Genomic DNA, 26,815 nt, shown 5'->3' on the forward strand with positions numbered 1-26,815 from the left:
CCCATAATCACCCGCGCAGCTACATTCTGGACCAGTTGGAGCCTCCGGGTGCTTTTCAAGGGTAGCCCCATGTAGAGAGCATTACAGTAGACCATACGGGAGGTAACTAGGGCATGAGTGACCGTGCGCAAGGCGTCCCGATCCAGAAAGGGATGCAATTGGCGGATCAGGCGAACCTGATAAAAGGCACCCCTGGCCACGGCCGTCAATTGATCTTCTAAAGATAGCCGTGAATCCAGGAGGACACCCAAGTTGCGGGCCCTCTCTGTGTGGAGCAAGATCTCATCCCCAATTGTCAGTGATGGTACCAGCTGACTATACTGGGATGCCAGAAGCCATCTGGAGGGGTTGAGTCTGAGCTTGTTTCTCCCCATCCAGATCCGCACGGCCTCCAGGCAACGGGACATCACAGCAAGGGCATCATTGGGGTGGTCTGGGGTGGAGATGTAAAGCTATGTGTCATCAGCATACTGATGAACACTCATCCCGAAACCACGGATGATCTCGCCTAGCGGTTTTACATAAATGTTGAACAGAAGGGGTGAGAGGACTGACCCTTGCGGCACCCCACAAATAAGGTGCCTCGAGGTCGACCTCTGCCCCCCTGCCAACACAAACTGCGAACGGTCAGAGAGGAAGGAGGAGAACCACTGAAGCACGGTGCCCCCTATTTCTAACCCCTCCAGCCGGTGCAGTAAGATACCATGGTCGATGGTATCAGAAGCCGCTGAGAGATCTAATAGGACCAGGATAGAGGAGCAACCTCTGTCCCGAGCCCTCCAGAGATCATCCACCAACACGACCAATGCCGTTTCTGTGCTGTATCGTGACCTGAAGCCTGACTGGAACGGATCCAGATAGACAACTTCATCCAGGTATCAGGGTAGTTGTCGCGCCACCACACACTCAACAACCTTCGCAACAAAGCGAAGATTGGAGACTGGATGATAATTTGATAATATAGCTGGGTCCAGGGAAGGCTTCTTGAGGAGGGACTTCACAACCGCCTCTTTCAAGGTGGCGGGAAAGACACCCTCACTCAGAGAAGCATTTATAATCCCCTGGAGCCAGCCTCGCCTAACCTCCCGGGAGGCCAGTACCAACCAAGAGGGACATGGGTCCAATAAACATGTGGCAGCGTTAAGGTTGCCCAGAATCCTGTTCACGTCCTCAGGAGCCACAGTGTCAAACTCTTCCCAGATAACGCTCTCAAGACCTGCCCCCGTCTCTTCCCCTGGATCTACCCAATCCAGAATGAATTAGGGACTGGGCCAATTGGCATCCGCTCTTACTAACTTGGGAGATGTGCAGTATTCCACTCCATAGATTGCCTGTCAGCATTCAAGGCAGGATAACTTTTTGGGTGTGTAGCATATCCTGAGTGCTGCTCTTAACTGGGCTAGAAGGCAACGGCCTGAAAGAGGGAGCGCGCCTGATTCCTGCCATTTCTGTTTCCTGCTCACATTTGCTGTCTCTCATTGTGCCTAAGGGAAATTCTCACATCAGGGTCCTATCCCCAGAGAGTGAGGGAGCTGCCTGTGTACTTGCCTGGTCCCTAAGTATAGCACTCCTGTTGTCATTCCGGCCGCTCAACAAGTTTTTTTTTAAATCAATGATGTTTGAAGCCCATCATCATCACCTGTACCATCTTTATCCAAGGCAGCAGTTTTTCTGCCTGCCTGCTGCTGAACCCCCTCTTCGGCTTTTCTGCGCACCCAGACGACCACCGGGAGCCAGTGCAGCTCACGCAGGAGGGGGGTCACATGGGAGCGCCACGTCGCTCCCATAACCACCCGCGCGGCCACATTCTGGACCAGCTGGAGCCTCCGGGTGATCCTCAAGGGGAGCCCCATGTAGAGAGCATTGCAGTAGTCCAGGCGGGAAGTGACGAGGGCATGAGTGACCGTATTTAACGAGTCCCGATCCAGAAAGGGACGCAACTGGCAAATCAGGTGAACCTGATAAAATGCCCTCCCAGCCACAGCCGTCAAGTGCTCTTCTAAAGACAGCTGTGAGTCCAGGAGGACCCCCAAGTTGCGAGCCCTATCCGTGGGGGCCAACGACTCGCCCCCAATAGTCAGTGATGGCACCAACTGACTATATTGGGATGTCGGAAACCACAGCCACTCGGTCTTGGATGGGTTGAGCCGGAGTTTGTTCCTCCCCATCCAGATCCGTACAGCCTCCAGGCACCAGGACATCACTTCAAGGGCATCATTGGGGTGGTCCGGGGTGGAGATGTACAGCTGGGTGTCATCAGCGTACTGGTGGTACTTCACCCTGAAACCACGGATGATCTCACCCAGCGGCTTCACATAAATGTTGAACAGAAGGGGCGAGAGGACTGATCCTTGTGGCACCCCACATACAAGGGGCCTTGGGGTCGTCCTCTGCCCCCCTGCCAACACTGACTGCGACCGGAGAGGAAGGAGAACCACCACAGCACGGTGCCTCCCACCCCTAACTCTTCCAGCCGGTGCAGCATGATACCATGGTCGATGGTATCAAAAGCCGCTGAGAGGTCTAATAGGACCAGGACAGAGGAACAACCCCTGTCCCGAGCCCTCCAGAGATCTTCAACCAATGCGACCAATGCCGTTTCCGTGCTGTACCCAGGCCTGAAGCCCGACTGGAACGGATCCAGATAAAGCTGATTTATCCAGGTACTGAGGGAGCTGTCGTGCTACCACACTATCAACAACCTTCGCGACAAAGCAAAGGTTGGAGACTGTATGATAATTAGCCAATACTGCCGGGTCCAGGGAAGGCTTCTTGAGGAGAGGTCTCACCACCGCCTCTTTCAAGGCGGCGGGAAAGACACCCTCACTCAAAGAAGCATTTATAATCCCCTGGAGCCAGCCTTGTGTAACCTCCCGAGAGGCCAGCACCAAACCAGGAGGTCCAATAAACATGTGGCAGCATTCAGTCTACTCAGTATCCTGTCCACGTCTTCGGGGGTGACAGAATCAAAGTCTTCCCAGATAATATTCTCAACACCTGCCTCCATCCTCCCCCCTGAATCTACCCCGTCAGAGTCCAGATGTTCCTGAATCTGAGCGATTTTATCATACAGATATTGTACAAAGTCTTCGGCTCTACCCTCCAAGGGTAATTGACGTAAACCCTAACTCTAATCCCAACCCAGAATGAATATTTAATTCTAATTATTGAGGTATTGGTTCAAACAGGGAAGTGGACCCATATGAAATCATAGACTCTACCTAGTGATAATATTGAGTGCCAGTTTGGTGCAGTGGTGAAGGCATTGGGCTAGAAACTGGGAGACTGGGAATTCTAGCCCCACTTTATGCACAAGGCCAGCTGGGTAACCTTGGGCCTTTTCCTCTCAGCCCCAGGAAGGAGGAGGCGGAGGTGGTGGCAAAGCACTTCTGAAAAGGGTGCCAAGAAAGTTGCATGGACTTGTCCAGGCAAAATCAGAAGTCAGGACTGACTCAGAGGCAGAAACAGGAGTGATAACGGTATGTTTTCTGGAGCTGCTTCGGATTGTAAGTAACACCACATGCAAGCAGGGTCGGAAGAGAGATTTTAACCCAGAGGACTGGCTCCCAATCTGGATCAGGACTTATTTGTGCAAATCAGGGAATGTTAAACCTTTCCCTGCCCAGTTGCAGGGAACGAAGGCAGTTGATTATGCAACAGCCAAGAATAAAAGGCAAAATTGCTTCCTCTGTATCTCTCTGTAGCAGCCTGGGCAGTGATGCTAGGAACCGTGGTACACAATGCATATATTCCTATAGAGGTCCTTTGCCCTTCTCCATAAAACCTTACTGCTCACCTTCCTTTATCTTGTGATCCTGACCTGAATTGTGTGGGACCAAGACATCAACTTTCACAAACATCCTCTGGGATGTGTATTTTTTGGGGGTGGGAGGTGGGGGTTAGTAAACTTGATAAAGTATGTCCATCATTAGGAGGGCCTTTAATATTACCCTCACAACAATCTGCCAATCTTTCAAACCCAGCAGAGTTATGAGCAGAGGGGGCCTCCATGGTCAGGGCAGGAAATGGTCAAGGGCTGTGAGATGCCTATGCAAGCCAAGGGCCGCCAGGCAAGCAAAGTGGCTAAAGGAAATGAACGGTGGCCAAAAAACATTTTAACATCTCTTCAAACCAAAGTTGGAGACATGACTTTCGCAGGCATTCTGGTGACACAGTTGTTCAAAATGCATCTGCTATGTAATTAACTCATGCTCTCTCTCTTCCCTTTAAGAATGGAACAAGCAAGCACAGAACTGAGGAAGCTGGTGACAAGACTAGAGGAAGAGCTAATCCAAGAGAAGAAGAAGCAGGCCATGCTGGAAATCAAGTTGAGGAACTCTGAGCGGGCAAGGAAAGACGCAGAAAAGAGAAACCACTTCCTGCAAGAAGAGATGGAGCATTTCTTCACAACACTGGGGAGTATCACTGCAGGGAGTCAGTGGGGTAAAGTCTGAAGATGGGCGAGTGCCCTCCACACTCGACTTGCCAGCCAAGCAGTTTTGCCCTGCCCTCTACCACTCTCTCTGATGCACATATAAAGGTGCGAACCTACTTTGCCGCCTTACTCACGTACTGACATCACAGTTGGTGGCCTAAATGGAAAATCACTGATTGCTGAGGAAGAGGCGAAAGGATTTCACTTACAGCACGACAATTGCTTTGCTAAATCCAGCATACAGTAGTATACATAGTGGCAGCAAAGAGAGGTGATGGCTCTGGATCACTCTTCTCAAGCATGGAAGAAGAAGAATACTTGGCTGGTCTGCAAAATTAAGATTACTTTTCAGTTGCCCTTTCATGGTCTCCTTTTATAGAAGGATTTGCTAGAACTATTAGTATTGGCACTCTGAATCACCAACAAGATGGTTTTCACTTACAGGCTTTTGCCTCGACTATAAATCAGGCTTATTCTCAGAGGGAATTCTGCTTCTTTTCCCCCCCAATGGCCAATTCAGATCAGTCAAACAGCTTGTATCCCTGACCCACAATGAAGGAGGCAGCACTACACAATAGGTGCAATAAATTAGGCATGTGAATTAATCAATTTATGCTCTGGGTATCTCATCCTTGTAATTGCCCACGCTGACAAATTTTATAGGATTTGGAAATAATTGCCTGATCAGAAACTGGTGTTATGTTGCAAAATAACTTCTGGTGCTATACCTCAATATCCAGAATTCTCCATTTTTCTCTTATTTCTCTCTTACTGAGTTTTTTCCCCCCCTCTCCCTATATAATGGGAGACTCCACCTTTCCACGATAATGGAAGGAAGGCGGCTGGAGCCAGGAAAAAATGTTTTCACCGGAAGGCCCAAACAAAGGATACAGCCTCACTTATGCTGCGCCCCCAAAGCGACAGGTTTCCAGAAAACATTAAAATCTGAATTATTCCCACTGCCCTTGGAGACCAAATGTAGTTTTGCTTCTCTTGTCACTGAGATCTGTGGATGTGGAGCAACTGTCACTGGGCTGTCACTGTTTAGGTCTGTGGGGAATTGGTCTGCCATCCTGCGCTGTGTGACTGTTTTTATGTTGTTTGTTTGTCATGGTTCTTTCAGTGTCACATTTGCCGAGCATGTTTTGCTGTTCGTAGAATTATGCAAACCATGGACATTTAGGTTATTGTAACCTGCCAAGAGTCAGGCGAAACTGGCAGCATACAAATTTAATAAATAAAAACAAACAGAAATGACTTCTATCTACACAATGCAGATAGTACAAGCTTCATTCTTAAAACTCTGCATTTTTTAAATTCACAATTTTAAATTCACAATGATCTCAGAATTTGAATCAGAGGAATAAAATGAAATACATATTCAAAGATATGTATTGAAACTCATTTCAGCAGAAAGCAGAACCATTTTTAATTATATTCAGAATTTCTACAATTTTTTCTTGGAAAGAAATTAACCAACACATGATCTTAGTGCAGTCCTCATGTTTTTTGTGATTTCTGTTGGGTTGTTTCAATACTCAACGTCCCAAATTATTGCACAGGCTGACCCCCCACTGGAGCGTACACAGTACACTTATATAATACTTTTACCACAGATCCAGAAGTATCAGCTACAGGTCGAGAGGAAAACCGCTGGGGTGGGGAGGGGGAGAAACATTTTTGTTTCTAGAAGTGCTACTAATCTGAATGCAACAAATGAGTGGAGAGGTGAACGTACTCCAGGTGTAAACGGGGGATTATCTTAAAGGCCTTGTGCAAGGGAGGTGAGCCAGGCCGATGGCAACATTCAGCCCGCCTCACCCCTGGGACCGCTGGCGTGCCCCCCCCTGCCCCCGCCCCCCTATCCTCCCTTTGGACAAATGGATACACAGCCTCTTGGAGACAACTGGCTTAGACAGCATTCCCTGGACAAACACTACAGAAGCATTTTTGTTCAAAGACCTTATCCAGGCATTATTCTATAGCCTATAAGCCCATGAGTAACAACAATTGGAAATAAAAGATTGAAAAAATGGCTCTGCTGATAGAGATTCTCTAAAAAACAAATCTGAAAGACCTTGAAAGAAGCTGTGATACAGCAAACTGAATAGCAATATTACATTTAATAAACCTATCTTATAAATGCATCCTGAAAAAATAAAGTCAAAAATCACAGTAGTAAAGCATGCAATTTTAAAACAATAAAAATTAAGTTCCATACTGTACAATTAATTACAGAATAGCATTGTGATTTACTATTTTACTTTAAAATTAGCACTCTGAAAATTAATCCCACAATTACTTTTAAAAACACCCCAAAATAATACCACTGATTTTTGTTGCTAGCAATCTCTCTCCTACATCCACTCCTCATCATCTACAGCAACTTAAGGGACTCGCTGAGGCTTCCAGACTGCTGTCGGTGTCGGAGGCCAGAGTCCGGTCAGTGGACAGTGAAGATGCATCACAGACTGATGGGGATGAAGATGGATGCCGAGGGCCGTTGATCGTTGCTACACCTGTGCTATGAGAAAGAAAGTACCACTTCAGTTACAGAGAGATCCCTCACTCCTCTGTTGAGTTTCTCTTCCTCTAGCTGGTTCCTGGTTACCCGTAATCTTGTTCCTACGGTCAGGGAGGACAACTGCATAATTTGGTTCAGCCCTGTCCTAAAGGGAGACCTTGAGAGCTTGTTTGATGTACTGCTGAATGGTGCCAGATTAGAAACCAGCAGTGCACGCGTTCTAGTTCTGCCTGGGCCACAAAGCCACCTGGGTGACTTTGGACAACTCTCAGCAGTAGTCTAATCGTAAGAGTATCCCGTTAGATCACACCAGGTGGCAGAAATTATCAGAGATCAGGACACTTCCCAGCTTGTTGACTACTCAGCGGAAATAACATTTCCAGCCTGGGAAATGGAAACAGACCTGTAGCGTTTCTGAGGACCAATAAATACAAGCAGATTCTACCAGCTAAAGAGCTGCGTAAGAGCAATTCACACTGCACCGAGTTACTTTTTCTCTCATATGTAAATATTATTGCCAACCTTCTTGCAGAGAAATGGTGTGCATTCCCATTGCATACAATTACTCTGATTCCCAATGTAAATATGGATATTTACACATACAAAATGCTACGTAGCTGCCTACATGAATAAGAAGCAGGTCTAATCTCAACATCCAGACAAGACACTGTATATGTGAACCAAGGCTGGATAAAAACGGCCTTTTTTCCTTACACATGGCATTAACCAAAGAACACACGTAGCAACTAACCTAAAGGAGATGGCTGCCCACGTATGACTCCATTCTTGGTTCTCTCCTCCAGCTCCACAACTTCTTTGTAAATCAGTTCTGTAAATTAGCAGTTGTAGTGTTATCTGTAAAGTATTTCAAGCAAGCTAGAGAAGCAATTTCATCTGTAAAAAGAGAGCTACATTCTACAAGAGGAAAACTTCACTTATCAAACAGCAAAGCCACAAAGGAATGTATCAGACAGGGCAAGCAATGCCCATGCTTCAATTCCATTCTCCTTTAAAAACCATGGAACCACTTGAATGAATGGGACCAAGGTAGAAAATATGGACCAAAAACTTGCTGGCACATGCAGAACACAATAATTAATATTTTGCAGGCTTTTTACAATTATGTAGCTTAATGTTTCAGTCCAAGATAATCCATGGAGTAGCTACAGAATTTCCTTTCAGAAGATGAATTTCCTTCCATTCACTGAGAAAGGCCACTTCCAAGCCCATGTAGCCAATGTCTCCAGGGCCTGCCGTTCCACAAATACATGATTTCTCATTTTCCCCCATTTCTCCCAATTTTCCTCTCCCACCTATCTTTGGGACACTATGCAGCATAGGGAGCTGGTCTGGTTTCATGTCATTTTCAAAAGAGGCTGGTTATTATTGCTATTCAGGCGTTCTGGTCATAAATAAAGTTATTATGATTGACTATCAGTCTTTCTTCCAACTGACACTCAACCCAGAAAGCAGGGAAACGACTTGAGTTCCTTCCGGTGTGGATGGCCGCAGAGTGAAAAGCCCTCCCGCTGAAAGCAATGATGTTACAGGATAGGTGGCAGGTTGTCCACCTCCATTGTGCTACCCCCCTCCCCTTTCTCAACCTTGTAGTAGTCCTGTGAAAACTCTCCATCCATCCAGCATTCCACCACCACCCGGGTCATTGCTGCCTCTGCCTAAGTCCCTGGTTGGTCGATGTTTAAAATGCCACAATTCAGTGCTCCTCCTAACCCTCCTTCCTTGCATCTCTACTGGTATCTAACTCTGCTTTTGCTGAACACAGAAAACATTTATATCTCACCTTTCCATTCTTCTATTGTGTGCTCTCTTTCGTCTAATTGTTTGTCTGGTATCTTTGGAGGAGGCTGGGAACAGAAGAAAGGTACAATTTAGCTGAAGGAAACATGATGAACGAAACAACAGATGCAGCCAGTTTAATAACAGGTATGCAGTAAGCCTAGCTTAATAACTTCCTCAAGTGACAGGCACCACTGTGTAATTCTATGCCATTCAATCAGCAATCATTTAAAAAAACCAAGTTTGTGTGTGTGTGTGTGGGGGGGGTGTTAGCAAGCACACAAAATTTGGCTCTTTTACTCTTTTTCAGATAAGCCCCACCCCACCCCAGTTATACAGCAAAGGTATAGTTTCCGCCCTGAAGAGCCTCTGCAGCTCTGCCCCACCCGGCCCCGCCTTCCTCTTCTATCCCAGAGTCTCCTTCCCAGAGGCAAAGAGCCCAAAGTCCGGAGGGCCAAACTTACGGCTTCAGCTTCCGAGGGGTCATACCAGACGTTGATGTAAGGGTGCTGCAGAGCTTCATCCACCGAAATTCTTTTTGAGGCATCAATCACCAGCATTTTGGACAACAAATCTCTTGCCTGACTAGCTGCAAGAGCAATGTTTAATACAGAATATATTTAAACATTTTGGAAAGTGACATATAAAATAGGAAAAAACACAAACCGATTACACTGGTCAGTAGGAGCTGCAGTCCAATTTCTTAGGAGTGGCTGATTTAAGGCTCATTTAGATAGAGAAGAGGCCAGCCGGCCTCCAGAGAGAACAAAAGGAGCACAACTTTCCTTGGCTCCTGGAGATGTCCAGGGGAGAGAGGGGGGAAAGAGAAATCCCCTTCCTCATCAAAGTTGGTTGGGAAAAAAAACCCACCCTGGCAAATAAAGACTCTGCTCTTGCTGGGTGCCCAGCCTCAGAAGTAGCCCCCTGCCTTGCTTCCTTTCAGATGGAGGCAAAACAGCTGGATAATAGAGCTGCTGCTGCTGCTGCTTCTTCCTTCTCTCTGGCGGCTGCTGCTGCTGCTGCTGCTGCCAGGGCTCATGGCCAGGAGGACCAAAGTAAGCGCCCCCCCTCCCTCCCCACCCCCATCAGGTTCAGGCAGAATTTCCCGCCAGGGAACACCAGGGAGAGCTGAACTTGCTCTGAAATTCCAGGTGTGAACAAGACCAAGACCAGATCAAGGGGGAACATGGTCCTCATGATCTACAATTTTAAATTGGTTACAAACTTCTGATAATGAGACTGTAAAATAATAAAAAATGACATTATTAAAGACGCAAGACACACGATATTTGCCTATAAATTTTGTAATCTCTTAGCAGAACCCTATAGTTGGTGAAATTAAAAGGGAAAACTGAAATTTGAACTTACCACGAGGAGTCCTTCTGGTCAGCAAAGGGTGGACCTGATAGGACAGGAAAGAATTAACTCCTCTCCTCCTCAAGAAAGCAGGGCCAACAACAACAGAGCTTAGCTCCACCCCGAGAGGAGGAAACTCCTCAAAGAACTGGATTTCAGCTGTAATAAGCTATCACAAAATGTCCTCACAACCAAAGCTAGGGCTGAGAGGATTTATGGCAAGAGAACCTCTCTAAATCCTCACACACACACACACTCTGGGGGCAACCAAATATCCCTCATCCAAAAGGGGGAGGGATTTGTGGGTCTGCTCAGCATGACACCAGTGTCCTCTTCTTGATCAGTGGAGAAATGGAGCTGATAGGAAAGAGGTTTCAAAACAGTTTTCCCCTTGTCCCCAAAAAGGTCCCCCCAAACAGCACCAGGCAAAGCCCATGGTCAATCAAGGCTCCATAAAAGCGCGTCTCCAATTCTACCTGATAAGAGCCAGCTCACCCAAGACGGCGTACGTTCTGTCTTGCCAGGAATCCAACCTTTTATGCTGGGATTTTTCATTGAAGGGCTATGTTCTGAAGCTGGGATTCCAGGCTGAAAAAGAGCCAAAGGTGTGCACTGGGTTTCCCGCTAGAGGAAGTCAGGAAGAGTGGAAAAAAAGGGGGATCCGGAAAGGCGGGGGAGGCCTTGGGCAGAGGAGGAAGTGAAACAGGACCAAGATGACCCAAAGCTTGTGGAAGCAACCGCTGTGGTTCATGGATCCGTCCTGACTTCCAGGAAGTAGATTCCCAAGAACTGGATCATGGGCAAGAAAGAAACCATTAGGTGTAAGAGGATGTGGATGAATACAGCAAAAATTGTGTAATTGGAAAAGGAATGCTTTCAGAAAATTCTAAAAAGAAGCCAGTTAGAAGCCTGTAAGAGAGTCTTGTATTTGAGAGAAACTGGGAGACAAACACACTTGTAAGCTGCCATAGCAGAAGTAGAAAGAGCTCTAGCTCTCTCCAGCCTAATCATGTTTACACATATTTGTACTTATCGTTCATTTTTTAAAATCTTCTAAAAGTTGAACAGTAAGACTAGAATAGGCAACTGATAAAAAATTAATTTTATTTTTCCAGCCTTTCTCATTTTGATGAAAGCATGAATTAATTGCAAACATGTCATGCCACTATAACCTTATAATTTTTTTTTGCTAAAAAGATCTTTTGCTTTAAAAAAAGCTATTTTAGGGTGTATTAACATCCTACTGAGGCAATTATCCCACTCTGCTTTGGTCAGGTCCCATTTGGAATACTGTGTCCAGATATGCAATTGAAAAAAAACCTTATCAGCAAATTGGAAAGAACTATCCTGGTGGTTGTGGGCCCTGGAGGTTTTCCAGAAGAGACTGGATGGCTATTTGTCAGGAATGGTTTAGGGTCTTCTGCCATGGGCAAGGGGGTCAGACTAGAAGACCTCCAAAGTCCCTTTCAACCCTATTATTCTATGTTCCAAGATGATGAGGGACTGGACATTAACTCCTATGTGGAGCAGTTAAAGGAACTAAGTATATTTAGCTGACAAAAGAGGCAGTGGGATGAGACATGGGGAAATAATAGATTCAGGTATAATATTAAGAGGCGTTTGTGATAGTAAGACCAGTTAGCCAGCTGAACAGGCTACTTGCTTCATCTGGTGTCCCACTCTGCATCTACTCAAGTATACTGAGTGCCGGAGAGACCATCTGGCCTACAAGGAGGAGGACCAAGTAAAGACTGGAATAGAGGCATAGGAAGAGAAAGCCAGTGCATTAAAAAGAAATAATGGGCAAGACCTGACAGTGGCTAAGAGCAGAAAGGTTGAGGAAAGAGCCAGAGGGGCTAATTCTGGCTGCACAAGACCAAGCCTTAAGAAGAAATGCCTACAAAGCTAGAATTGAGAAGACAAGCTGGCCACATTTGCAAAGGAGCTGAAAAAACATTGTATCACCTGGTTAGCTGCTGCAAGAAGATCTGGCACAGATTGACTACAAAGAACAGCAGCACGACAAAGTAGCAACAGTGGTGCATTGGAATAGCTGCAAGAAATACCGTTTGCTTGAGAGCAAGAACTGGTGGGGCCACAAAATAGAGAAAGTAATAGAAAATGAAGAAGCTAAAGTTCTCTGGCCCTTTGGAACTCAGACAGACAAGCACCTGTCACGTAACACCCCAAATGTGACAACTGTCAATAGAGAAGCCAAAAAAGTCTGCCCAAGTGGACACGGCAGTGGCCAGGAGACAGCAGAATAGACGAGAAAGAACTGGAGAGAATTGCAAAATACCAAATACCTAGAAGTGGGAAAAGAAAGCAAAGATAGCCCCGATAGTAACAGGTGCAATCCCAAAGTATCTGGAACCCCACCTGAACCCCATCTGGCAAAAGGCAGCTTGAGGTGGAAGAGCTCGCACCCTGCACCGATCCCTTTCGCACCATCGAATGCCAACACTTCTCTATCCCAGGACTCAATAGGGGAATACAAACCCCAAACCCAGTCCAAACACCTGGCTGACTGTGTGTGGCGTGCCTGCCCTCCACTCTCAAATGGCAGCCCGACCTCCCCTTCTACCTGGCAGGATTTGGCACAGCGGCATCAGAGGCATTGCCTGGCCTCTGGGCCTGAGGGAAGACACCTTTGAAAAACCCACCCAGGCAGAAGAGCGGCTGGGAGAGGGGCGGGAGAGCGGCTCGCTCCCCTCCTCCTCCCTCCTGCGAAGCCAAGACGCTGCCAGCTCCACTCTCCCTGGCCCCAAGTGGTTTACCAATATAAACTTAGAAACCAAGAAGTGAGCCAGAAGCTCCCTTCGTTCATTCTTTCCTTGCTAAGGAATGACAAGAAATGACCCTTAACCCACCGATGGCCCGAGCAGTGAAGATCGGGATAAGGGCTACTTTTGTGGCAGCCATTCCAAAGAAACTGCCTTCTTCACACCCCTGGCACGAACAGGAGAAGAAGAATGGCTTCTTCTTTTTCTAACGTGGTAGATTGTTGGCTCTGCCTTCTCGGGCAAAATAAGACAATCCTCTCTTGTCCTGTCAACTCGCACCTCCACTGACCAAGAAACACCTATTGGCCACAACCCCTACATCAACTAAAGCATGAAAAAGGCCATAGTGGTCAGTGACCTAATCTAATTCTGGATCGCATCAGAGTTTATCGAACTCAAAAGGCGAAGGGAGAGAAAATGTAACTTTCCTTCTGTGACTGAATCCAACATACAAACTGTCTAAATGAGATTCTATAAATATTTTCACTGCCTAGTTTCTATTTAATATGAAACCATGATTGTGGCACCGTGGCTATTTGCAGGTGGTCTATAAGCTCGTCTTCAAATTGGAAATGACAGCTTGATGACATATCACACCACCTCTGCAACAGGAAGTCAGAAGCTGCTTCTGACAGGTCAAACACCATGCTCAAGGCATGCATAACGTGGCAGGGTTCAGCGCAAGCAGGAGCAGGAAGTAAATTTTTTGGCCTTCAGCTTTACAACTATTCTCGGGGAGGGGGTAGGCATGGTACTGGCTTTGCTAAGGTTCCCTTTAACAGCTCAAGTGCAAGAAAGGGCCCTGCCAGAGGTGGCCCTCTGCCCAGAAGGGATGTCACCTTCTTGCGAAAAGCCAGGCCTTGTTGTTGGCACGTGGAAAAAGGCAAGGTGCTGATGATTCTCTTTGCAGAGAATTGGGTCAACCTCTCCCTCTCTCCCTCTCACCCCTGCCTTAGCCCTTTTGTTGCCTTGGCTCCCTAGAGACATTTTGCTGCCTATCTCAAGCCCAGTTCTTGGTTGAGCAGATTTTGCTCCACAAATAGAAAGCGGGAGAAACCTGAAATCGCATGGAGCAACATGGAAAAGCTGTTCCTGAAGACAACCAATAGCTTCACAAGTCTTGGGGAATGGAAAAAGCAGTCTGACTGGCTAATTTCTGCCTACGGTTCTAGCGGCTGTCGGTGGCCAAGGAAAAAATACTTTAATTGGCCAGGATAATTTTTGGCATTCATGACATCAACAAAATAGAGAAATCTCCTTCAACAAAATACCATAGGCCACCAGTTCTATTTATTTACTTCTGCCATATTTGTAGTGACATGTAATAGTAAAATAATGTGAATGTGAGGAAAGTAGCATTTTCTTTTTTATAAACCAGAAACTCGTTTGCCTTCATCTATGAACTTTTGCTATTCTACAGTAAAGGTAAAACTGGGAATAGTCATATAAAACATATAAAAGATCTTCAGGGGAGCTAGTTATTTATAGGAGAATGAGAACATTTAACGAGTTAGATGTGATCCCAATACTTTAAAAATCCAATTGGATTGGAGCCTGCAATCCAATGCATCTTTTACTTATATTATTCCCAAGACGACATTTCAACATTTGCAGGAGAAAAATTTAACAGTATCTTACCTTTTAGTTTATTGTGGTCAGAATCAACTGGAAAGAGAACATCTGGAAAGAGTTTTTCAAAACTATAGCCAGCATATTTAGGCCTATTCTCCACATACGTCCTCACTGTTGGTTGCAGCTTCTTCATAAATTCGGGACAGGGTGTCCCTAGCTGTTCAATAACTTTATTCCACTGATCGATATCTGAAATCACGAAGCTAAGAAAATCTATGTATTTGGTGTTCAAACAAAGGTTATGTTAAAACTACCATTCGCTCAAAAAAAGTGGTGAGAAGAACAAGAAAAAAGAATTTTAGAGTTCCATAGCAATTCCACTCTTTAGTTTTGCTGGTCTACAAGAACAGATCCTCTCGACAAAAACCGAGTAAATTCATGTCTGGGATACAGAAATGTAAGTGTCATATATGAGCAACTCAAAAATAAACATTTGCAATTGGAAAATAAGAAACTCATCCATTCCTCACACATATCTGTAAAGGGGCTTCCCAATTTTAATTCAACAACAACAACAAACAGGAAAAAAATGCGATGAGAAGTTGTGTCTTTATTGAAAGTGTGCCATTAAAAAAGATAATAATCCTGGTGTTGGCAAATACTGAGCTGGCAGACTCAGTACACATATTTCTAGTTTGTTGTGCTCCTAAATAGTTAAAACAAGGGGTCCAGAATTGGTGATGAGGTTTGGGCCGGCTGGAGAACTTGGAAGATTTCAACAAACGTTCTGTCCCACCCAAGCAGGAGGCATTCCTATGAATCAACTGTGCTTTTGCCTCATTGCTGTTCCTCACGAAGGGCTGGGGGGAGGGGGGGGGTCAAGGCATGCGCTGCACGGCTTATGCCTGGTACAAGGCATCCCCACCTAACAACTGAAGATCAGGGTGGTTTTTTTTTCCCATTTGCCTGACATACCTTATGCAACTTAACTATGTTTTTATAAAGTTTTCAACTATTTAATAATTATCTGGAAGACAATTCTACTGATGTTAATATATAATCTCTCTCTATAAAATTTGTCCTTTTCCCTTAGCCAAGAATTATTTTAGGAAAGAAAATGTCCCCTACTAGACTATATGCTGTACTGTGGAGAGACATGAGATTTGTTGTACAAAATGTGTGTATTTTGTCAAAGATGAAGAGTCTTTGCTGAATGAGAAACAAGCATATAAACTTCCCACACCTATTGCCAAGATTAGTAGTCTCTATCCTAATTCGTAAAAAGGTGTATCTGATGCTGTCCATTCAAACTGCATCAACTTTTGGATATGTCAGTTTAAGTTGAAGAGTCTCTTGGAGATGTAATTATTTAATTTGTGACACCGACATTCAGAGGCGAATATTAGAATTCATGCATCTATTACAAATGATGATTAAAATAGCTGCTAACAGGCCTTTCAAACAGTCAAGAAGAATAAAATCCAGGGGAAGCATCTGAGGCACCTACACTTGGAGCAATCCCCCCCCCCCCCAGAAGAGGAGCAATCCAAACTATTTTCACATACAATATTAGCAAAATGTTGGACAGCAACATTAATAGAAAAGAAAGCCAAATACTTGAAAGTTTGGCTAGAATGCAAAGAAGTGAAGATGAAAATTATGTTGAGGCACAAAAACAGATTTCTCTGTAAATCCAAATATAGTTTAAGATCAAACTCAGACAAGGTATTCTTGGCTGACTGAACTCTTAATAAAAGACCATTTTTCTTGCATACTAAATTGTATGAAAAAATATTTATCAATAAAACTTATCAGGCCATTAAAATATCTAATGCTTTTGGTGTGTGTGTGTGTAAAACTTAATATTTGTGTTAAAAAAAAAAACGGTAGAGAAGATTTGTCTGCTCAGATTTCTGTTCAAGGCCCCAGGAAGGATACGGTCTGTGCCAGGAAATAAAACACCACCTTTGATCATTTCTCCCATGATGCACCCCACTGACCAAATGTCAACTGAAATCAAAATGCAATGACATTAACTGAGTGGAAGGAAACAAAAAAGGGAGTTTGAGAAGGAAACACATAAACAAAACGGCCAAGGACAATGAAGAAGGAGGCAGGAGGAACGTAAATGGATAAAAATGTGCCACCATCCCAGTGGAGACTATTTCCTACTGCTAGATGCAGCCTTAACAGAATCAATTTCTAATTTTTATATTTATCAGAAATAAATATTAGGGCTTTAACAAACACTGTGTCAAACTTATATCCCAAGAAGGAACATTAAAAAAAAAAAAAAAGAGGGGGAGAGAAGACAGCTACCAGAAGAAATTAATTACCAAAAATTCATCCCGCTGCAGAAGCACAAGGATACAGTCCCTTCCTGGAAAGAGGATTTTGTGGCAAACCATTTCTCCCATAATGCACCCAACAGACCATAAATCCACTATGTTTGTAGCACAAAAAGAAGAAGCAAAGCAAACTGTCACTGGAAATTAAAAGAAGCAGCAGGACATGACTGCATCTTACGGCAAAGAAAGCATTAACAAAAGGGAACAAGGAATCATGAGATCAAGGTGTGAATGTATTTCCAGAACATACATAGGACTCCCACAGCAAAAACACCTTCTGTGCAAGGAAAACAGAAGGAGAGAGACTGCTGTGGGATAAGGATCTTGCACTGATCCTCTTTTGCATACGTTACATTTCTTTTAGAATAAATTCTAACACTTTCAGAATTCTTGCATTATAATCTACCTCAAATAAAAGATAAATAGTAAGAAACTGAATTATTTAAGAAAGCTAATACAGAAGAAGCACAAATTTTATTAGCAATGAGAATCAATAATTGGCTGCTTAAAAATTAATAAACTAAAATTAGTGTCAAAAATTGAGGTTTTATGTAGAAAGATGATCATTTTTTAAAGAGAAGTGGCAGTGTGGGTATGTTGCCCCTCCTCAAATACACTGCGCTATCAGTGTACTGTATTTTTGGGATCCAATCTTGCTATTGGAAGCAAAGGGTGATGGCTCCCCTGATGGCACACCTGGCTGGGTCTCGGCTCAGAAGCTAAGCTGGGTCAGGTCAAGTTAGCACATCAACGGGACGCTCCCCCCTCCAGGGCTGGAGTGGGAAGTGAGAAAGCCTCCTGGGAGAAGGCGATAATGAGCCACTTCCACCATGTGCCAAGAAACTGAGCTGAAGGAAATTTTACTTTCATTTTTCTTACACTGAGATAAGCAACCATGTTCCTGTTCAGAAGACTGTTCAAAAGTGCTCTTGGTTTACACACAAATAGTGTGTGTGGAAAGACTGTGAGCAATTGCCTTGAGTCAATTGTAGCTCCCTGGGTCCACAGTTTTCTTGGCAACAAAACCAAAATAGTTTGCCATTCCTTCTTCAACTTTCTAATCTAGAATCCAGCCCTGGGAATCCCTGGCGTTTCCCTTTCAAGCACTAACCAGATCCCTCCCTGCTTAGCCCTTTGGGGATCAGCCACGGAGATCCAAATGCATCTACAGAAAAACTATTTGGCTTTAGGCCGAAGGAACAGGAAGGGTTAGAGCAAGGATAGGGCAATCCACCAAGACCCCTCTCAGTATTTATACAATTCCTTGGACAGAAATCCTTTGGGGACCAGGAAAGTGTTCTAATATATTATAACTTACTTACCTATTAGAAGTATTCCTACACTGTATTTTATCAAAAGAAAATTCCTTTCAGTAAAGTAAAAAGAACAAAATTGCAGACAAACAAGATGAAAGCAAACAATTAGAGAATACCAGAGACCCTAATCCTTCCAATACTATATTTTGTAATCTGTCTCGTGCAAAGTGCACTCAATCCTCACTTCACTGAGCTCATCAAGGAAAACACTGCAGTGTGTGTTATTAAAATCAGCTTAGAGATCAAGCAACGGCTGTAAAAATGGTAGCACTTAATCATGGAGTAGATGACCAACTTGGCCTGTATTTCAGTATTTTGCAAGTATGTCTCCATGGTTTATAAAAGCACTGTTAGCAGAGTAATCATCCTACTAACCCTCAGAAGTATTCAAAAGGGCTCCACTGGATAACTAGAGTGACAATAAGTCAATCTATTTGACTATTCTCATCGTTAAGCAACAGTCAAGACTCCATGGTCCAATGTGTGTGTGTGTGTGTGTGTGCATGCGCGCGCCAGATGGACCCTGTAAGGAGTCTTCTGCCACCGATACCTCAGCCATTCTCTTTTCCTTTTCCCTCTCTGCATATGTAGTATTTAAATCTGTTTTAGAAACCATCTTGAAAGTTTTGCTTTGAAGAGGAAGGTAGTAATAAAGAATATTTGTAGCTCAGGGTTGAAATGAGGGGTCCTTGCTGCTCTCTGAGATTGCTTGTTTTCTTGCAGACGTTTCATTATTCTTAACTAGCAGTAGCTGAAAAAGCACCAAGGACCTCTCAGAGTAAGGTAGGTTTGTTTAAAATAAAATATATTAGCACAGATATTACGAAAATATTTATAAATTATAATTTATTATAATTTATAATTTCTTCTTCTAGGATTGATATTTAAAAGTTTACATTATTTGTATGAGTAAATATAAAATATATGTATGTATAAATATCAACTTCAATGGGATATATGGAACATTAAAGTATTATTCACTTAAGAGTTTAAAGCAAAGCAAAGCTTCCTAATATCAAAGTTTTTAATAAACACAACAGATCATCACATGCAATAATTGCAATAATTCATTTGTTTTGAAGCTTACCTCCAACACTGTAAACAATGTGAATTAGCACTCAACTTCACCATGAATATATATCCTTTTATGAGCCCTAGTACAAACAGAGACATCTTCCCCTCATTCCTTCAACCCACAACAATGGCACTGTATCAAAAGTAATTTTTTTGTAGCTATGAAAGCAGGGAAAGCTCAAAGGCAGCACGTGAAATAAAAAGTTCCCTTATCCTGTGTGTCTGTCCCTTGTAATGGACCGATAAAATAAAATAATGGATGGAGTAATTTTCCTCTTCTATCCTTGTTTCAAAATGGGCAGTGTTAACTGTAGTGCTAACCAAATCCTGTTCAGCTGCCCGATATGGTAGGCAGGGGCAGCAGCTGACCTGCTCGCTCGCCTGCAGGAGCCATGGGGACAGCCCCCACCCGTCACGGCGTCAGAGGATCTGCTTAATCATGGCAACCAAAAACGCCGTCATGGCAGTCACTAAGCAGAACCGTCACGTGACCCTGCACTTAGCAGACATGGCAGGCCCAGTTGCTGTCATTAAGCAAGGACTTCCTGCGCATAGTTAAGCTTAATTTCAGCCACTTTATAGAACTAAAAGTTATTTTTCACATTTGAAGAATATAGAAACTAAGAAAATAAGCACTGTTGTCCCAACACCATCAACGTAGCATTTCCTAAGGTGCTTCCAACACGAAACACTGAGACAAACACAAGGCACATTCTGATAACGCATTAGGTTTTAACAGCTAAATAAAACATAAAATGAAGCACGTGAAAAGATGAGAGAGAAATCCAAGGAATGGAATTCTAAAAGACGCTGTCTAGGAACCGAAATGTGAGACTCCTAACCGTTTTCTTTGTATCCCATTCCAAGGATGACTTCTGGTGCTCGGTAGTAGCGCGTCACGACGTAAGGAGTCATCATGAAGCTGGTCCCGGCCGTTCTGGCCAGCCCAAAATCTAGAATCTTCAGCGTGCAGTCGGCTTTCACCACAATATTGCTAGGTTTTAAATCCTTTGAAGAGAAAGATGTGAAATAGGAGATCTCCTCCAAGGAATATCAAAAGCAGGGTACAAAAAAAAAAAAAAAATCAGCTCAACAACTACAACTGCGCTCAGCAGCATCTCTATGAAAATAGCACAAAATGTACTCCTCTTTAATAAGAGGTTAACCTTGTGCAGGTTATTACATATGTTATTCTTTTAGCACTCGGAGGGAAAATACACAGCTCTGAAATTTGCAGGGAGGGCCGTTGCTGGCATTGGCCCTTCCAGGATGAGATGTAACACCCTTTGCATTTTTCATTTAATAAGGAACAGGGATTAGTCATGAACTGCTTCCAAAGTGACTCTACACAGTAGTCCTTTCCTACTCTCCAGAAAATAAATTCAACACGTTTGAGCTAATTGAGGGAAATTATGCAAAAAAGTAAAGTCTTCCTCCAGTGGAGTTCAATTCCTGGGTTAGCCTACCCAGTTAAACCAGACAGAAAACAGGACGAGATGAACTCATTCTATTTTATTATAAGGGGACCCTAACAGAATCTTGCAAGCCTGAAAGTTCAGACTTCCTGCCACCACTTTCAGTTGGCTTGATCCATACGGGTGGGCTTTCTTTCTCAGTTTCTTTCTTTGACCATTAACCCACTTGAGGCTCCTGCAAATCTTGTCTGATTGTGTCCTAAGTAGCCTCTCTTCCCCCAAAGTCATCCACGCATTCTATTGTTATTTTTCTGCCTTTCCTCCATGATCCTTTTCAGAATTTCCAGTCAAGTGTCTTTATAGGGCACAGCCCTAATATTCCCTGATCATCTCATCCAAACGCTTAATCGGATCCAACCCTGCTTAGCTTTTCCAAGACCACCTCTGGTTGGCTATGCACCACCTCCTTCTGGGAACTGCACAAACAGCAGAATTCTTGGACATTTTTAATACAGAAGACAGATGAAATGTGCTTTTTTCACAGCAGAGGCACCATTAAATCCAGAATATTTAGTGATTAAAAAGCATCCATCTTAGAATGCAGTCATATTCACCATGCCCAGACTTAAATTGTATCGAGAAGATGATTTAAGAATAAATCCAGTTAATTAAGAGCAAGTGACACAATTCCTGGTCAAGCGTTATATTTGAGAGGAAGCTTGTAAAATTGGACCAGATGTTCTTTCAAGTATATTAATATCTGCTTAGTTTAATAAAGAAAAAAAAAATCACACGACACATAAAATGACAGAAATGATCTCACTAACCCTATGTATGATTCCAGCTGAGTGGAGATGCTTGATGCCGCACAACATCTGATACAGCAAGTAGGACATCCGTTCGTGGTCAAGCTCCATCTGGATGACTTGGCAGAGGTTGGCATCCATGAGCTCCATCACTATGTAACTTTGGAGGGGAGGGGAGGGGAAACAGGCTGTGAAGTCACGGCAGAAGGTCTCATCGTATCGTGAGTTGTGCGTTATTATGGTTAACACAGGCTTCCCAAAATTCATACTTACACATCTTGGAATTCTTCCAGTGACTTCTGTGGAGTGAACACGTTTAACAGACCAATTATCTATGAAGAAGAAAAAAGGTACAGTAATAAGCACACAATTTTTGATTATAATTTATATAAAAAGTAAAAAATAAGCTGCAAAACTGGAGAATCTGATTAACTTAGTCTTAAAGCACTAAAATCTCTATATTGTTTGCTAATTTACACCTAGGTTACAATACCGATCAATTTAATCCCTACTGTTGAAAATGCCCAGATTTAGAATTTGATGGTCTACAATGGAAAGAGAAAATCCTTCTCGAATAGAGTTAGTGCAAAATAAACTTGAATAAGCAAACCATAAAACAAGAAAACAACTCAGATGACAGGTGTATGGTTGTGAGAAAAATAATACCTAAAAAGAACCAGTGGATTATGCAGGCAAATCTGAGCCCCCCCCCCTCTCTTCCTTAACTATGCACAATTTCTAAAACATACAGAAGCTAAGAGAAAATAATTCAACTGACTCCCAATTTAACTTATTGCCAGGTATAAATGTATACAGCTATATAATATCCACCCAGACAAAAGAGATACGATCTTTGAAAAATATTCCTGTATGTAGCCTAGGGTTTCCCCCATGCAAATTAAAATGGCTGTCCACTGCAGGATTCTAGTTAATTATTCTGTTTTTCTAGGAAATCAGAAAGTTCAGGGCTGAGAAATCATTCACTCTGGCCATATGTGAAGCCAAAAGAAAAATTTTAAAACCACCTATCTTTTCTCACCTAGTGAATAATGAACTAGCTAGTGAACATGGCAGTTCTGCAACCAGATAGGAAGCAGGGAGGAGAGTCAAACTCATGCCCTCCTTCCCAGAGACAGACTTTAGCTCAATCGCTGTCTCTCTCTCTCTCTCAACCCATTCTACTAAGGACTGCATGCGAATAAAACAAGGGGAGACCTGATGGAACGACTTTAGGCTTCAACAAAAAAGGCAGATTTTCAATAAACCAATTTAAATTATAAACCCAATACGTCCCTGTAACAGTTATACATTGTGGTTTAGTCTTTTTAATTTATCTTTACCCTTGAATGGCAAAGACAGTCAAAAAATCACTTTCTAAAGGACAACTTTGATATTAGCTTTAAGTCTGCACAAATAGACTTACATTTTTGTGGTTTACACACTTCATGAGGACCAGTTCTCGATAGGCTCTTTTAGCATGTGTTTGATTTTGAAACGGTCGGCTGAGTTTCTTGATTGCAACATTTCTTTCAAGAAGAGCATCATAAGCTGCACTGTGAATAAAAGAAAACTGCCATCGCTCACAAGCATGCAACCAGGCGCCGCCAGAAATGGATTCAAAAAAGGTACTTATCAAAATTATATTAGCAGTACATAATTTCAGTTTAGGTGAGATGACAGAATTCAATAAGGGGATACACAAGAGTTGAAGCATGAATTTTAGGCATGAACCTAACCGGAAATCTGGAGCCAGATCAGGCAGAATAAATTCTACACTTACTACAATATAATCTATTACTATTTTTGTTCTTCTCCAGAGGAGTGAGTACAGAGACAGGGTCTCTTCTATGGGACTAAATGATTCTGATTTTTTCCAGCAAATAGAGACCGTCTCTTCTTCAATCAAGGGCTTCAATTCAACATGGCTGCTGCCATCTACCTTTTTCTCCACTGAAAAGTAACACTTAAAGAATTTAACAGCATGAACCACCGTGTTGAAGCACCATCTGGAATTAAAAGCAACTTCATGTGAAAAAAACAACAACCTTGGAATGAAAGGCCACATAACAAAGAATCTTCTCTCTTTTCCTGAGTCCACAGAGGCCCATGAGCAACCTCCCATGGACCAGTGATATCCCATCTGTCAGGAAACAGGCTGAAGTTTCCTCTTCTTTATTGCTTCCCATCTGAAACTCTGATTCTATCCAAGAAGCTCCTTTGTCTGATGGAGAAATTGGGTTGGGGTGGGGGGAATTCCTCTCTTCCAGGGAAGGCTAGAAGATAATTGCACAAGAAGGGTGGGGAAAAGACTGTTTCACTCTTCTGAAGCAGGGGTGATGTTTGGTCCAAGAAGAGGATCAAAATGATGGCAGCATGTTGGATGAAAGGGACCTGAAAGCCAGAATAAAAGCTGGACACTTTTACAGCAAGCAGGGATTTGATCCTATATAGACTACTTCTTCCTAGAAAGGAAATCGACACTATTCCATCTTTGATTGTCTTCTCTTCTTCAATAAAGAGATTCTTTCGCTGAGAAAAATGCCTTACCATACTATCCCCTGTGCACCTGAACCAATCGGCTTCAGATTCTGGTATCGCTTTAATACGGTGAAAGTAGAATCTCCAATTTCAACACTGTAGAAGTTATTTTCACGCTTGCTTCTGCTCATGATGCCTCCAGTTGAAGAGCTTAAGCTAAAAGCTTAACCTGCAACACATAAATCAACATTTTCCAGATTCACATAAAATGGCACATTATCCTATTGTGCCTTCCTTCACTACATAAATGAAAGAATGCTACTAAATAACATGTAGGAGCTGCAGGTACATACTGTTGGTAGTACATACTAATGGTTTACATTAATTAGGTAATGAGAAGAATTATTTTCTGTTCAACTCCAAGACAATTTGGCTTTCATTTCTAAGCCAATCTGAGTTAAATTGCACTTTCACATGAATGATTCTACAATCCCAACCTGTCGTTCCTACATCCATGGAGTCATGTCAAGAATTTATGAGTATGCAACCTGATTTTGCAACCAATCATCTGTGACAGTCCCACAAAGCAACAATGCAGAAAAAACAAGACCGCCTCCCAGTTCTACCCTATCCAGAGGCAGCTGACCCCAAATTGCTTAGCAAAAAAAAAGGGTGGGTGGGGGAACCAAACTCCCTACTGAATATTTTCAAGCATCTTCAAAAGCCTCTTGTCCCACATCACCATTTCAAATTATATCGTGTTGGAAAAGGCCATTTAGCCTAATATCATGCTCAGTATGGGAATCCAAATTAAGGCATTCCTGACAGATAAATTATGTTTTTGGTTGTATACAGACAGTGAGAGGAAAGGAATCTACCAAATTCCTTAATTGGCTGCACTGCTCTTACCATTAGTGATTCTTCTTCTTTTCTAAAATTCAACCTGAATCAACCTTCCTGTAGCTTAAATCCATTATTCCAAGTCCTGCATTCTGAAATGATAAAAAAAGAAGTCTCAGTCTTCTTCAATATGACAACTCCATTCAGAGATCTAATGAGTGCTATCATCTCTAATCAGCCCTCCTTGGAATTGCTTTTAACCCCTTAAGTGTGGTGTCCAGACTCCCAAACTTCTACCGTGCAGCCTAAAACTACACTGATCTTTAAAGTGCTCGTTCATATTCAATTTGCAATCAGCTTCTATTCTGAGATCTTTTTCACAAATAGTCTCAGCAAGGCAGGCACACCTCATTCTAGACTGTGCATTTAATTTGTAGACAAAACCTGGAGGGAATTGCAAAGGACACAGAAATCACTGTTACTTTCAGCTCACTTGTCTCATCCATCAAGATTATTTTGAATCTGGCTTCTGTTTTTTTACAATACTAGCTAAGCCACCCAATTCTGTATCGTATGCAAACTGATAAACCTTTAACTCTTCACCTATGTTAACAATATAAGTATTGGAGAACAGAGGACCCAGGGTTCATCCATGGGGCATTCTCCTTAACGTCTCCTCCAATATTGTATTTATTTACCTGTTTTAGATCATTTGACATCCTTTCTTTACTGATAATTGTCCCCTCCGGGTAAGAATTAAAGGAATTACGTTGTACATTTACGTCTCTGTCATGCTTAGATAATGGGAAGCCAGTGGTCCCACTGGCGTTTCTGCTTTGTGCTAAAGAGTCAGGAAAGGGCAAGGGTGAATGGCTTTTGGAAGGGAAGCCCTGGGCATGACTCAGGTCAGGCCGCCTCAGTTTAGGGAGCCACTCTCCCCTGGAAATTCGACTCTGGAACCAACTCTGAGACCGACTTCAGGATCGACGTGCTTAACATTATTTTCATCCCCCTAAACCGCCGTAAGCCACGCTCTCAGCTACGCATTCGTAGATTGCATTGATTTCAAAATAAATAGTAGAAATTATTTAATCCATCATTTATGTTTTAGGCCAAGAGGCCCAAAAGGTTATTCAATTAAATCTGCATCTCCATCATTTTGCTGCATGGATTTCTTTTTAATTTCAAAATATGACTTTAAAAATAACGAGGACTTCATCTCGAGCGAAGGAAGCCCGCCTGCTCCAAGCCCGGAGCCGCCGCCGCCCCCCCCCCCACCACTCCCCCGGCCCCGAGACGCGGTTTCCATCCGCTCAGCGCCTCCTCCGCTCTGCACCTGTCCGGCCGCCGCCACCCCGCCCCAGCCCGGCCCCGAAGGAAGGAGGCAAAGGCCGCCGGGGTGGCCAAAGGGCAGCTGGGCTGACGGAGTGGGGCCCTCGGGCGGCGGGACGGTTGACGAGACGGAGGTGGCATCCCGAAGCCGCCGCCGCCGCCGCCTCTCCGCTCCTCACCTTGGCCGACCACCTCGCCCACTTCCGACAGGCCGAGCTCCCGCCTCGCTCGGCCTAGCGCTCCGGCCACGGGCCCAGCAGCCCCCGGGTGCTCAGGTGCACCGCTCGCCGCCTCCGCGCCCTCCGGGTCGGCGCCGACAGGAAGGAAGGCAGGAAGGAGCCGCCGCTGCCGTCGATGCGGCCTCTCTGGCCGCCGCCTCTCCTCTTCCCCGCGGAAGCCACTCCGCCCCCGGCCCCGCCCCTTCCTCCTCCTCCTCCTCCCCCTCCTCCCTTCCCGGCCACCTGGAGCGCCAGCCAGCCAGCAGGCCCGCCCGCCCACCCGCCTGACGTGATCGCGCGCCGCCTGCGCCTGCGCCCGCCCCTGCCGCTGCGCCGCCCTCGCCTTCCGCAGGAAGGAGTTGGGGGGGGGGGGGATGTCTCCGCGAGCTCCGCCTGTGCGGGAGCGGTGTTGGGGGGGGGGGGGTTTCGGCCTGCAGGCCTCTCCGCTAGTAGCAGGGGACTCGGGCGGCCCCTAGGAAGAGGGAGTGCAGGTTGGGTGAAAGCCGGCACAAAAACAGCAA

At 44.1% G+C, this 26,815-nt stretch overlaps 1 protein-coding gene across 8 annotated transcripts; it reads right to left on the bottom strand.

Moving 5' to 3' along the window:
* Positions 1–5,613: 5,613 nt before the first annotated feature.
* On the bottom strand, positions 5,614–26,522 carry MAPK8 (mitogen-activated protein kinase 8). Of its 8 annotated transcripts, none has more exons than XR_015734598.1 (13): positions 26,256–26,507; positions 24,814–24,896; positions 23,974–24,133; positions 22,850–22,979; positions 21,700–21,758; positions 21,448–21,586; positions 20,048–20,213; positions 16,406–16,477; positions 14,534–14,716; positions 9,221–9,345; positions 8,761–8,824; positions 7,711–7,814; positions 5,614–6,954 (listed from the first exon to the last, which is right to left on the bottom strand). XR_015734598.1 is itself a non-coding variant. In XM_034415553.3 (13 exons), exons 3-13 carry the CDS (start codon positions 24,093–24,095, stop codon positions 6,809–6,811), a joined length of 1,284 nt encoding a protein of 427 aa, XP_034271444.3. In that variant the 5' UTR covers positions 24,096–24,133; positions 24,814–24,896; positions 26,256–26,522; the 3' UTR covers positions 5,614–6,808. The 8 variants fall into 8 exon arrangements, 6 of the variants coding, with proteins under 6 accessions (XP_034271444.3, XP_034271460.1, XP_034271450.3 ...); XR_015734597.1 differs by having other exon boundaries at positions 5,614–6,959; XM_034415553.3 differs by having other exon boundaries at positions 7,711–7,788; positions 26,256–26,522.
* Positions 26,523–26,815: the final 293 nt, after the last annotated feature.

The sequence above is a fragment of the Pantherophis guttatus genome, chromosome 5 (genome assembly GCF_059756535.1).
Source record: "Pantherophis guttatus breed Tessera chromosome 5, ASM5975653v1, whole genome shotgun sequence".
NCBI classification, from domain to species: domain Eukaryota; kingdom Metazoa; phylum Chordata; class Lepidosauria; order Squamata; family Colubridae; genus Pantherophis; species Pantherophis guttatus.